The sequence below is a fragment of the Mus musculus genome, chromosome 6 (genome assembly GCF_000001635.26).
Source record: "Mus musculus strain C57BL/6J chromosome 6, GRCm38.p6 C57BL/6J".
Taxonomy (NCBI): domain Eukaryota; kingdom Metazoa; phylum Chordata; class Mammalia; order Rodentia; family Muridae; genus Mus; species Mus musculus.
The window spans coordinates 12,066,461-12,080,370 of record NC_000072.6 but is presented as its reverse complement, the minus strand read 5'-3'; the positions used below and the strand labels follow the sequence as shown (position 1 = coordinate 12,080,370).

Below are 13,910 nucleotides of genomic sequence, written 5' to 3'. Positions count from 1 at the left end.
CATCCTATTTTTGGTAATCTATCTTATTAAATATATTCCTTTAACAATATCCAAGTACCAAGTAGTCTTGCTTTTCTGTTATTTCTGATTTATCAATATGATCTTTTACTTTTTATTAACTGAAATAGGCACTAGTCCTAAAACATTACTGAGTTAATTAAAGCATAGGCAGAAATTCTCAAGTATCTTTACATAAAATTAATGCCAGTTATCTCCAAAAAATCATTCTGTACTTCTGTATTTTATAAAACCAAGTTTAAATAAATCACATAATAGTTGAATTTTTGCTTAGTGTCAATGCAAATCATGTCTGTGTAATTGCCTCCTATGGAAAAAACAAAAACAGACAACAACAAAACCCTCTTCTACAATCAGTACAATGAAGAAAGTATTCTTGTCTCTAACCTGCATATTATTTTTGATTTAGACTGTATTAATATTAGAAAATCAGAGAAATTATAAATATTATCAATTATTCTGAAGCTTTATAGGTGAATGAGATATCAGGTGAGACTTTAGTTCATCTTGGCAATACAATTTTGACTACTTTTCCAACAACTACTACTGCTAAGTCATTCAAACTTCCCTTTAAATTATCCCTACTGAGTAGATTATTTTCTATCAACTGACATCTGAAGAGGTTTAGTAAATATGCAAGGGTTTCTAGAAATTACATTTTAGTTACAACCTATTAAAAATTAAATCTTCATTTTCTACCTTCCACTGCCTTCTACTAATGAGACTAAGTGTCAGTATAGAAAATCCCTTGGTAAAGAGGCTATCGTGGATTAAATGAGAATGCCCATCAAAAGCTGAAACAAAATGTTTGAATACTTGGTCTCAGTTGGTAGAAATGTGTGGGAAAGATTGGCGAGTGTGATACCGTAAGAAGTGTGTTACTGTGGAGAGCTGTGTGGTTTAAGAGACTAGCCTTATCTCTGTCATGCTCTTTTTGCCGCTTGCTTGTGGATCAAGATGTTAATTCTCAGCTCTTCCAGGCACCATGCCTTTGTTCTGCTACCACATATTCTACAGTTCTGAAACCATGAGACCAATTAAATACTTGCCATTGTCAGTGCCCTTGATTGTGGTGTTTTATCACAGCAATAGAAATGTAACTAAGACAGTACATTTTGTTAGGTAGTACCACATTTGTCAAGATGCTTTTCAAACAAGGCCTTCTTCTGTATATTATATTCCTCCTGTCTAAATGGGTGCAATCAGCATAGAATTGGAGTCTACTCAATGTTTTCTGAATTCTATGAAATATTAGAGTTTAAGAACAAGAGCTGTGTGTAAATGAATACACACTTTAAAAAGGGCATATTGTCATTTCTTATTCAGCAGACATGTTTCCAGCAATCTTGATTTACAATAACAACACTGATAAAGAAGGAAAGCAAAAATGTGTGAAGCAGTATGTGCCAAAATGGCCACATACTTTGATATTTTTTACTTTTAGGTTTATGAGTGTTTGTTTGCAATTACATATGCATACCACATCCATTTCTGTGTCTATTTAATACAGAAGAGGGTGTTAGTTTTCCTGAAACTGCAACTATAGATGGTTCTCAATCCCCATGTAGGTGCTGGTAGAACTGGGTTCCTCTGTAAGAGCAAGAGGTGCACTCAGCCACTGAGCCATGTCTCCAGTCCCAGGAGAGTCATTTAAAATTCATATCCTTTAAGTCATGGCAAACAAACAAAGCCTTCATCATCTGTACAGTCTAAGTGTGCAGACTAATATTACTTCGTTAATAAACTGTATCTAACTTTATCTAGCAATTTTAACACTACTTTAACTCAACATACAAATGCAAAAGGGCTGTAGAAACTGTCAGTGGTTAAGAACACTGTCCTTTCAGACGACTAGGGTCAATTCTCCAGCATCCTCATGGAGGCTCACAACCATCTGGAACGCCAGTTTCAGGGGCTCCATCTGTTGTCGTCTTTTGTTCTCTGTAGGTAACACTTGCACACGTGTGCATGCATGCACACCCACACACACCAGGCCAAAAATAAATAAAAAACCCCAAAACAACCATGCATATAAAAAAAATAAAAATACTGATGTATTGATGTGATAATAAGCCTGGGAAGTCTAAGGACTAGGAAGTGTCTATATATTTTGTTTTTTATATTTAATAAGTAGAAGCTATAGGAGAATGCTGTTAAGTAAAATAAAAGTCTGCAGCTTCCATTAAGTTACAAACAGTTTAGTGTATAACATGTAACAGAAATACGTCTGGAAGCTAAGGCATCACTATGACAGCTCCTCGTTGGCTGACTTCCTGCTCGCTTATAAAGTCATATCTCTATTGTAGCTCTGCCTCCTCTTAAGCAAATACACAGTCTTGGCCTTGGTTTTTCTTCTGCTTATTCTGAAGATTTGTCTTAAAAATTTGCCTTTTTTATATCTTAAATCACTTATATAACCATCAAAGCCTATCTATTATTTTATATGACTGCAGCTGTGACTTAGATATAGCAAAAGATCACAGAGAGGAGTAAAAAAATTTCCAGGCTAATTGCTAGGATATAACACTGAAATTGCTATAGCTTGACAGTATAAAAATAAATGTAATAGATTTTTACCTTAAAAAAAAATCATTGCAGCTTGATCGCATAACCCTCTGAAGGGCTGTCCTTTGGAAATGTATATGTAACATTGTAGGCAAATTTTATAAGAACTTTACATAGAGTTCAAGATTAACCAACTCCTCCAGGCAACAGACTGAGCATCATTAACAAGTAAGTGCACAGCGAGTGACGCGCAAGGGAAGGAGGCTGCGGCACAGCATTTCTTTCTACTGGATAGCAAGTGCGAGTCAGGCAGTGATGGCAGGGGCTTTCACTGTGCTGAGCTAAGACATCTGTTTGTTTCCCAGGGAAAGAAGACCCCTGCTACATGGTTCGTTTTCTTAGTGACAGCCCTGACAAGCTTGACATTTGTTTCATGAAGGATCCCTGAAGCAACCGTCAAGAAAACAGACCCTGTGGGGTACTGGAATGCACATAGGCATGCTCTTAATGCTTAAGTTTGTTATTCAAACTCCAGAAAACATATTGATTCCAACTGACCTCGTACTTCTTCTCATCAGATGTGGTGTGCAGTCCTATGACAGCAACACCCATAACACCTAATGACTAAATGTGGTTCACGAGCTTCCTTTTTTTTTTACTCTGACAGTATGACATGGAGAAGAGATGTTATTTCTAGGCACACAAGGGACATGTAATAATGGTCTAGTACTCTGGGTGGAAAAGAGTGAAGAGTTATTGGGAAAGAGAAACAAGAATAAACACTTGTCTTATTTGTCAGATGGAAATCCTTATTATTGCATAGAAGTTGCAAGATGTCCTTTAGATGAAATTTAGCTTGTGCCACTATTTTGGGACAAAGACTCCTTCTCTTTCCCCTTACTAACTAGTGCATTTTTCTTTTGATAAAAGCTCAAATACTTGATGTTAATTAATAAAACCTATCTATCTTCTTTTCTTTTAAGCAGAAACTAACTCAATGCAATGGCAAATTATTTTAAAATCTGAATATGTTCACCTTGTAAACTGCCATGTTTTAAAGGATTTCTTTTAAAGGTAAGATCATAAAAAGGCATAGAATTCCCTTTTTTTTTCTTTACATAATAAGTCTGATGCCAAAAACCCAGTAAATATCACCATGCGTCACATGTTGAAGATCAACATTACCCCTAAAGTATACTTAGCATCACCAAGCCAATGGATGCAGTAAGAAGGGCACATCACCTCTCTCCTGTAGTCTTTCCTTGAGCTAATCATGGGAAAGCACACAGCAGGTATTCTATAAAAGAACTCAACGGTAGTGTGCAAAAATGCCAAGGTCAGGGATGAAAAAAGCTGGAACTGTCACAAACTGGAGAAGGCTAGGGTAGCATGATCATTTAATGCAGTCTGGAACAGTGGGCCATAGAAAGACTATTGGGACAACTGAAGACCTTGGTAATACACACAGGGCAGTCAATAAAATCATCTGGTAACCCTTTCTGGTTCTGGAAATTTTACAGTGGTTATACAAGATGGAAACCACGGTCACCTGGATAGAAGGAGCTAGGAATTATCTATCTCGTTATCTGTAAGCTCAAAATGTTTCAAAATAAAAGCACTTAAATATTAAAGAAATGGTTCTTTGTTCCAAATTATAATATTTCACTGGTTTTCTAAATAAAATAACATATATAAACATATATAAAATGTATAGGAAAGATTTTACAAGGAAAAAATACAAAGCAAAGCAAAACAAAACAAAACACCAAAATATGAAGACACCCGCACTTCTATAGTTAAAGAAACGGTTTCTTAAACTGGCTCTATATACAATTCCTTCACTAAGGGCCTGAATGGCTAAGTGATATTATTGTTTTATTTTATTGCCTGTGAGATTCTGGATTTTCTTACATTTCCACTGTGAGCACAGCTACTTTATTAACTAGAAAGCATGTCTTTTATTGAGTTCTTTTATAGTTTGACTGTACAAATTATTTCTATGAATAAGTGAGGAAAAATGAGGATCTATGTTCACAAGAAGGAGTGAAGTCAGTGGCTTTTACTTTCATAACCGTGCTATGCTCAGAGAGGACACTTGTTGCTACTGTAGTTAAGCAAACTGGGCTGCAGATAAGTGGTGACTGGAAAGGTTTCTATTTTCTTTAAAAATTTTAATATAGTGTCTTTGACTAATCAGAGAAGGAATAGTTACTAAAATAGAATTTAAATTTGCAATCACAAATATGCATATATCTTAACAATATATTTTAAAGAAGTAAGTTGTGTATCTTTTAAAGACACTATTATAAAAGTTTGCAGTCAGATGGAAGGTAGGAGGAGGATTGGCCTCTCAGAGATGAAAGTTCTTTCTGGCTGCTCAATGCAGAGTGGTCAGGCTCGAAACTACTTACACACAAGCAAAAACAGATTCAGCAAGTTATATTTACATGCATAGATATGTCTGTGTGTGAGTAACAACAATAATTAAAAGAAAACAAGGCTATCAACTTGAGAGTTGGGAGGTGTGGGAGGGGCTAGAAAGAGGGGAGCTCAGAAGGGCTGGAGGGTAGAAATAAGATAGTGCCGCAATGCCATTTACTTAAAGAAAAAATTTTTTTAAAAAGTTTGTAGTCATAGAAAAGGTGCAGAAAAGTAATATACCCAAATTGCTTCAAACTGCACCCAAACAACACTTTCTTTTATTAATTTCAGTTGTATTAATATTATTAGTATTATTACTATTATTATTATTATATTTGATATGGGGGCATGCATTAGTTTTAACTCTCTATAGTATTGAAGACCATGCTTTACTATAGACAACAATGCTGCACAATGAGGAAAAATTTATCCTAATAACTGGAAAAATACAGATGATAATGAAAATGTTTCAGCCAAAATGAGCACACTGCATCCTTCAGACTAAAATTCACTGGCGTTTTTAATGCTTCACAATCCCATCGTAATTCCTTGAATGGTGCATTTGCTTCGCAGCCATAAACACTTGGGTCATTAAATAAAGTGTAAAGCGTGTGTAATGTGCTACATTTAACAACCTTTGGCCCTTTTCCTGTACTTCTGCATTCAGCTTTCCAATGCACTGAATAAGCAATTGAGGATTCTAATTACATTTCCTGACTTTGCATATTGAGATTCTTATTTCACTCCATACAAAAGGCAATTAATCTACCATTTTACAACTGAATTCCAACTTTAGTGGGCCATCGTAGACATTGAAGTGAACTTACAAGAAATGCTTAATTAGATTTACTGTAAAAAGTATATGGGTTTTTCTTATGACAGAGTTGCATATTTAATTAAAAATCCTAGGAATAGAGAATAAAACTGGAGTACCATTGGATTCTCTTGGTGAAAATCAGCTCAACTACACATACCATCAAGTGAATGGAGGCCTAGGACATCGCTCTGTGCTCTTGTCAAGCAATCAGGATCCCGTGGGTTCCATCCCTAAGCATCTCAGAAATAACTGTATCTTACTTCTGTTTTTCATGTATTCAAACAAAAGACAGTAAAAGCAATCTGCTTTTTACTTAACCACACAAAAGTATATTCTTTATTTTAGCAACAAGTCAAATAGAAAGAGAGAAGTGGGGCATAGGTGAGAAACAAAAAGAGAGGGAGAGCGAGAGAGAAATACAGACAGACAAGAGACAGAGAGACCATCAGTCCACTTAGTAGCATTGCTCAGGTTTATGTATGTTTATAGCTAATATACTTCAATATTTTAAATTCCTTATATACTGTTATCTATGGGAGGCAGACAATTGTGAATATTTTGTGATAATTCTGATGTTAAGGAACAATCTAGTAAGTCACTAAACACTCAACAGTTAATTTTTTCAATTTAAAAATTCCTAACTAATCTCAATTCAGAATTCCTTCTGTATACAGTGTCTTTATTAAAGTTTTAATTTACTCACTGCAAAAACTACCTCAGACTGAAAGCGAGTTTTAGGGGAACTGAATTCCAACTATGATTATGTATGGGGACCTCTTTTACTTTCTTACATTTCTCCTTGGTCACCAATTCACGAAAGCTAAAATGTTTCTAAGGCTGCCTATGAACAAAAGTGTGATAGCACATTTTTTACTGAACTTAAACTGTCTAGAGACTTAAAATAAAACAACTCTTTGTACTGTCTTCCAAATATAGAGGATTGGCAACTCCTTTTTAAAAAGGAACAATGATAACTTCCTAAGGGAAAAACCTCATAAGCACCATGGCAACTGATGGTTAGCATCAGCAGAAATCCATGCTGACATATTCGAATGTCACATCCTGAGAGTGATGGTAACACAGGCCAGAGACTTCTGATTAACACACAACTTGCCTACTCATAAGAACATATGCGAAAAATGCACATGGGAGCCAGGAGGTGGTGGAACATGTCTCTAATCCCAGCACTTGGGAGACTGAAGCAAGTGGATCTCTGTGAGTTCAAGGCCAGCCTGGTATGCAGATCAAGTTCCAGGACAGCCAGAGCTACACAGAGTTATCCTTTCTTGAAAAACAATACACAAAGGAACAAAAAAGCTGCGTTGGAAAGACACTGTATAAAACAACCAAGTGCCAATCATTACTCGCAGAACAACATTAACAACACTCAGCTGATGAGACAAAAGTGAGCTCTGATTGAATTATGTCCAGAGAAGACACAAGCGGCAGCACTGGCAACATCTAGTGAACACAAACGTTTACTTCAGAGAACCGCCTAAGGCTTCTTTCTGTTTTATGGCTGGGAACTCCTCCGTAAGTTGTTAATGAGAAGGGGAGCTGGACAAGAGCATACAAGCTTGCTATAACACTGTACAACTCCTTTATAATCCAGTCATTTGACCCAAACATTAAAGGCAAATGAGCAGCAAACACTCCAAAGAAAAGATACTTCGTTCTTAAGTACTATGTAGTTAAATAATACTCAGGGCCACTCCTTCTCGACTCCTTCACTCTTCCTCTGTCCACATGGGCGTGTCTTACTTATTCCTTACCCCTCTCAGTATTTACTGCCTGCCAGAAAATTAAAGTTATTGAGAAATATTTCACCAATGAAGCTCATGTCATGTATTTTTTTAGTTCTGATAGTTTAAGAACTATTAGAACATGATTTAACTGTATTATGACAAGCGTAACTATAAATGCTGTAATGATTTGTAAATACAGTTTTATTTTCAACTATGTCTCTTTGGCTAGCAGACATTCTCATTAATAATGACATTTTACTTTCATACCCTGAATCAGGTATTTCCAAATGTCTCCTATACAGAGGAAAAGAATCATTTTCACTTAAGCACAGTAACAACCTCTGCATTATGTGAAGATGTCGTAAATGTCCTTCTAAAGAACCATCGTCCTCTCTGCTACTGGTGACGCACAGACAGGACGTACAGATAGGACTCCATCGACTAAACAAGCTTCTTATTCTGCAAGAGTCGGGAATATATTTTGATCCCTTGGCCTCATGTAGGGAAAGTCTGCTTTTTAAAGATTAATACTGTACAAAGCTGGGCTACAGCACCAGACACTTTCTTCTCTCCAAAGTTAGGTTTCTTGAATCTTCATGATGATTTCTTTCTCATCCCAACATAACCTATGCCTTTATTAAGACTAACACCACATGATGGGCTAAATCTTTAGAAATAAACTTATTAACAACCAAGTTATAAAACCATTTCTCTCAAATGATCTGATTAAACTCTCTCAAATATACTTATTTCAAGTTGAGTGCTATTTTCCCCAAAGTAAGGCCATTAATCTTCATTGTTTTATTAGAAATTAATAGCTCATTAGATTTCCAAGTAACATATCTCCTATGGCACATTAACTTTTTATAGAATAAAGAAGATATTTTATTTATGTCAAAAAATTTAAGTACTTTGCAAAAATCACATTCAAAAGAAAAATCCCCTATAGTTGTACTTTATTATCAGGAACAAACATATATTGTATGCTTATTTCCTGAATTTACAGATTATCTCTTGGCTATTGAGTAGCTTTTAAATTAAATTTAAAACCATTTGCTTTAAGTTATTACTATAATGAACTCATCTACTGGTATGTATTTAAACGATTCCCAAATGTAGGACAGTTGGCAAGATTCAAATCACTTATAAAGCTTATATGACAATGCATCATTTAACCAATGGTCTCTTTAAGCAGCTAATGATTCTATTGATATAATGTACTTCTCAGTGTTTTACAATCTAGAAGATGAGACTATGACAATATTATTCCGTGTAATGAAAATTTCAAATATCCCATTTAAAAAGAAAGATATGTAACCTATGCATACAACCATCCTTGATCAAATCAAATAGCTATGTGATAGTACTGTATTGGACTTAAAAAATAAGGCCACTCCTATATAATCCCCGCCACATGAGGCTTAAAATCAGTTGAAACAATGGATTATTCAAAGTACTAAGTCACTGAAATTATGAAATATAAAATACCAGAAAAATTTAGGACCCTTTAACTATCAGGAGAAAATTCTAGGGGAAATATCCTGTTGTAATTTAAATAATTTTTTGTTTTCCACATCCAGGTATTTGAATACATGGTCCCCAGTTGGCTATTTGGGACATGTGGCCTTATTGGAGAAAGTATGCCACTGGGAACAAACTCTGTGGTGTCAAAAGACTGATGCCATTTTAAGTTCTCTCCCCCTACCCCCATTTGGTGTTTTTTTTTTTTTTTTTTTTTTAATATGGGCTCTCAGCTGGTCCTCTAGTCACCATGCCTGCCTGTTTCCATGCTTCCCAGCCATGATGAAAAAGAACTCATACCTCTGGAACTATAAGCCCCAAATAAACCCTTCCTAAGTTGCCCTGGCCGTGGATTTTGCCATAACCACAGACACCTAAGACAGACATTGATTCTAGGTGGTGGGCTAGTGCTAGGACAGACCTGATCATCATGGTTTTCCAAGGAGCATGAAAGATGTTTGTGTCTCTGGCTTGTGCTAGGAACGTCATTACACTGCATACTGTAAATAGAGGTTAGTGGGTCATTCTAGTAGGAGTTAGGATGAAGACAGTGGTGCTGAAAGCTACGGAAACTGAAGAGGCCCAGCTCAAGTAGTTTAGAGGTTAACAATCTTAGCAACTACCTTGGGGATCATTCTAGTGATATTTTGGTCAAAAGGTGGCTGCTTTCTCATTTTGTTCTAAAAACTTGTTTGAGGCTAAATTTAAAGGTAGTGGACTAATTTCTTTGGCAGAAAGCTTTCGCGACCAGCCTAATATTGACTCTGTCACAAGGTTATTATCACTCTTATGCAGATCTATAATGAAAAAGAACAGCTGGGGTAAAATGAAATAAAAAACAAACCACAGTTTGAAGAGAAAAAAATCGCACCACAGACAAGGTTTACCCTGAAAGAGATAAGGACATTAAGGTTTATATCTAAACCCTTGACAATTATGCTCTCTGAATGTTTCTTATGAAAACTTCGATAAACATCTTAACTATCTTTGTAGTTTTCCCAAGAATAGTGGTCTTCCTTTTTAGCAGCAACATATTTTAATATGGTGAAAAACTACACACAGGACTGAGCCTTGCTTTCTGCTATCATGCATAGTTTAATATATACTCAATGGCACACTAAAAATAACAATAACAAGTGAAACATTGTGACAACATACTACAATGGAAGTTAGTTGAATATGGCCCCTTTTTTCTCGTAAGACATCTCACTGTGCTTCGTTCCCCTCATTTCCTCATGGTGACATGAAACAGTACAATGTTTTGTGATGAGGGAATGGAGGTAATAGCACACAGACTATCTTTCAAGCAGTATTAGGCTACAATTGAAAGGCCACATATACACTTAAACACAAGCTCCCATGCCATTGGGGCCATAGATCTGGTAACTATAAGAATGGGTGATCTACACCGCATGGACACAGTAGACAAGGAAATAATTTACATTCCAGGAAGGAACCAGTGTGCTAGTAAGACTGCATCTGATATTTGGAACAGCATGAAACAGAAAAATGAAGAATTATTTCTGAAACTTTCCATTTTTTATTTTTAGATGCTGGGTGACTAAAAGCAAAGAAAGTAATACTGAGAACAAGGGGAGGTCTACAGTTTTTGCCAACAGTCAGGATTTGTTGTGGTACAGTTCTTAAATCTTGAGAGAACATACACATAGGAGAAGCAGAGGATGCCCTGGAAACTGGTGCAAGGACCAGCTTCTGAGTAAAATGACTTTGTGTTATAATCTCAGGAACACTGATCTAGGGCCTAAAATAAGCACATGTAAGGATGATTAGGCCTGCAGGAAGTGGGTTGGTGAGCAGGAGGAGGGGGAGGGGATAGGGGGTTTTCAGAGGGGAAACTAGGAAATTTGAAATGTAAATAAAGAAAATATCGAATAAAAAAAAAGAAAAAAAAAGGATGATCAGGGCTATGGAGTTCTCAAATGTTTGAAAGCAACAAACAAATGCTTCTTTTCTAAAGACGGAAGCACAGTTACTATTTTAAGAAGACTCATGAGTCTACAGAGGTAGGTCCATACAGGATTTTGGGAAAAGTAAAAGTTCACCCTTAAGAGTCTTAAAAAAAAAAAAAAAGACATCATATATAACCGAATTAATGTCCATTTTTGATGCAATGCTATAATTAAGAAACATATAAGGTTGTAAAATATATTTATGTATTTATATATAAAGTATATATACACATATGCATATCTATTTACATATAAATATGTATTCATATAGGAACTTGTGAAATATTTAAATATTTATGTATTTATATATCAGAGACAGACAACACATTTGTATTGTTTGGCTTTGTTTGCTTTGTTTGTCTTTTAAAATAGAAAAATCTGTATTTGAATCTCTGTACATTTTAAACTTTCACTATTGCTTGACCTGTCTTGTTGGCATGAAGTATTTAAAAAAATTCAGGCAGAAATATAACTAGCAAGAGCAAACATTTTAATCTCTGGTCCAATTTGTCTCCTCTTAGTTTAGGCAGCCTGAATCACTGGCTATAATCCTGATATAAGAGATCTACTTCATAAATAGTTTTTGTTATATGTCTCATACACACAACAACCCAATAAATATTTAATAAGAGGCTGATTTCTGCAAGGCTGTATAGAACGCCGACAATACGCTTGTTTCCAAAAAAAAAAAAAAAAGCTGGGATTATTATATTTAAGTTCAAGGTGCAGTAAACAGGGTGCTGTTACTTAATCTTATTTTGAAGACAAATAAGAAAGAAATAAGGTATTATAATTATTAGCAAAATCTACTCATATTTGTATATATATATATATATATAATTGTCAAGACTCATTTGGATTACTGATAAAAAATAATGTAATTTAGTAAAGACCTTAAAATTAGTATAAGGAAAATCAATAGTGGATAAAATTACATTAAAAAACTTTTACTCTTTACCTGAGGATTTTATTAAGTATTTTGCTGAATTTAATGACCTGATTAAATAGGGACTGCCACCTTCCTCTATGTTTTATGGAAAAGCACTGGACACATGACAACTCCAAAGTCAGAGAAGATAAACTACAACTGCTTTCTACAGATGTCTCGTCAAGATTACACTTTCCTAATAGAAATTCACTGGCTTAAAAAACTAGATGGAATCTCATGTAATGACCATATGGGCCCATTCTGTTAAAGCCAGAAAAAAGCAAGCCAGACCCAGAATACAAAACTGATTTCCCCAGGGCCCTGTAGCTAATTAATAGAAGAGTTTGAATCAGAGTTCATGGGTCCTGAATTACAGTCTCGAACTGTACACCCGGTTAAGTCAACACTGATTTGGTACCATTTCAACGCTTAGGATGACATACAAAAGAGTTTGTTTATGTTTGTGTCTATAGCTCAAATGATATTATACTGAAAAACAATTATGATATTTTGGCTCCAAATAAGTCCAAAAACCCTATGTGAATCCTGCATTAGTACTTAGTGTTGGTATGACATCATAGAAGGCAATGGGAATTCCAGACTCAATTTCTTTATCTGTAAAATGTAAGACCCAAATCAAAGAGGAAAAACCCAACATCAAAGAATGACTTTGGGTTTAACCTAACTAAAAATACAAGAACATGTGCAAGGTATGGTAAAAACAAAAAACAAAAACAAAAACAAACAAACAAAAAAACCCCAGAAAATGTTTGTGAGATAGCAAATATTCAGACTCATATAGTTTATCATCACATAGTTAAAAATAGATTTCTAAAATTTGTGACGGAAATATGAACTCAGATGCACAAGGTAGAAGATAAGTGATTTTAATTCTATAACCAGAGTGAAAATGATTTCTACTTTTTATTTTAAACAATCTTATTATTTCTATACAAATAACTCTTAGGAATTATTGAACTTACGTAATTGCTTCCTATTTGTTTAAGCAACAAAAATGCATTCACTATTTAACAGGCCTGCTTAAATGATAGGAAAAAAGAGTAGTGAGCAACAATGGGAAAACTGTCAGACAATATAAATAAAAAAGATTATATTATAATATTTTGATATAGTTGAAGTGAAGTGAAAGAAATTGGCTACATACTTATCTTAGGTTGTTAGTCAGGAAAGTCTTCCATGGCCGAGGGGCTGAGGCCTGAATGACGTGTAGGAACTGTTCACGAGAAGGGATAGTCTAGGAACAGGGAAGAGAGGCTAAAGACCCAGTGCCCAAGCATGCTCTGTGTGCATGAGCATCAGAAAGGCCAGGGAGTCTGGCCTGAGGTGAAATGTTAGCCTAGCTTAACAAGCCACTGTGATACTTTGGCTTGTCTGAGAACCCATGGAGTGGTTAAGAATTTCAGCTTCCATAAACATAGTTGAACAAGTGTCTTTGTGGGTGAAGTATCTTTTGGGTTTATGCCTAGGAGTGGTATAGCTGGGTCCTGAGGTAAAACTATTCCCAGTTTTCTGAGAAACTGCCAAATTGATTTCTAAAGTGTCTGTACAAGTTTGTACTCCCAGCAGCCATGCAGGAGTGTCCATGTTCCACATCCTCACCAGCATGTGCTATCACTTGTGTTTTTTATCTTAGCCATTCTGACCAGTGTTAGGGTGGAATCTCAGAATTGTTTTAGTTTGCATTTCCCTGAAGACTAGGGACTTTAAACATGTATTTAAGTATTTCTCTGCTATTTGAGATCCCTATGTTGAGAAGTCTGTTCAGCTCTGTACCCCATTTCTTAATTGGGTTATTTGGGTTATTGGTATCTAACTTCTTGTGTTCTTTATAAATTTTGGATATTAGTCCTTTGTCAGATGTAGGGTTGGTGAAGACATTTGCTCAACTATATTCATAGCATTTTTATTCATAATAGCCAGAAACTGGAAACAACCAAAATGACCCTCAACTGAAGAACGGATAA

At 35.4% G+C, this 13,910-nt stretch overlaps 1 protein-coding gene across 15 annotated transcripts in view; it reads right to left on the bottom strand.

Annotated features, from left to right (window-relative positions):
- Phf14 (PHD finger protein 14) overlaps positions 1-13,910 on the bottom strand; it is a 192,432-nt gene that overhangs the window by 19,786 nt on the left and 158,736 nt on the right. For 4 of the 15 annotated variants that reach the window (XM_006505197.4, XM_006505202.4, XM_006505196.4 and 1 more), the window contains one exon: positions 13,091-13,180. The exons of the other annotated variants lie outside the window; for them this stretch is intronic. In XM_006505197.4, the coding sequence (XP_006505260.1) occupies positions 13,091-13,180 (90 nt within the window). The remainder of the gene's footprint in view (positions 1-13,090; positions 13,181-13,910) is intronic. 15 annotated transcript variants of the gene reach the window in all.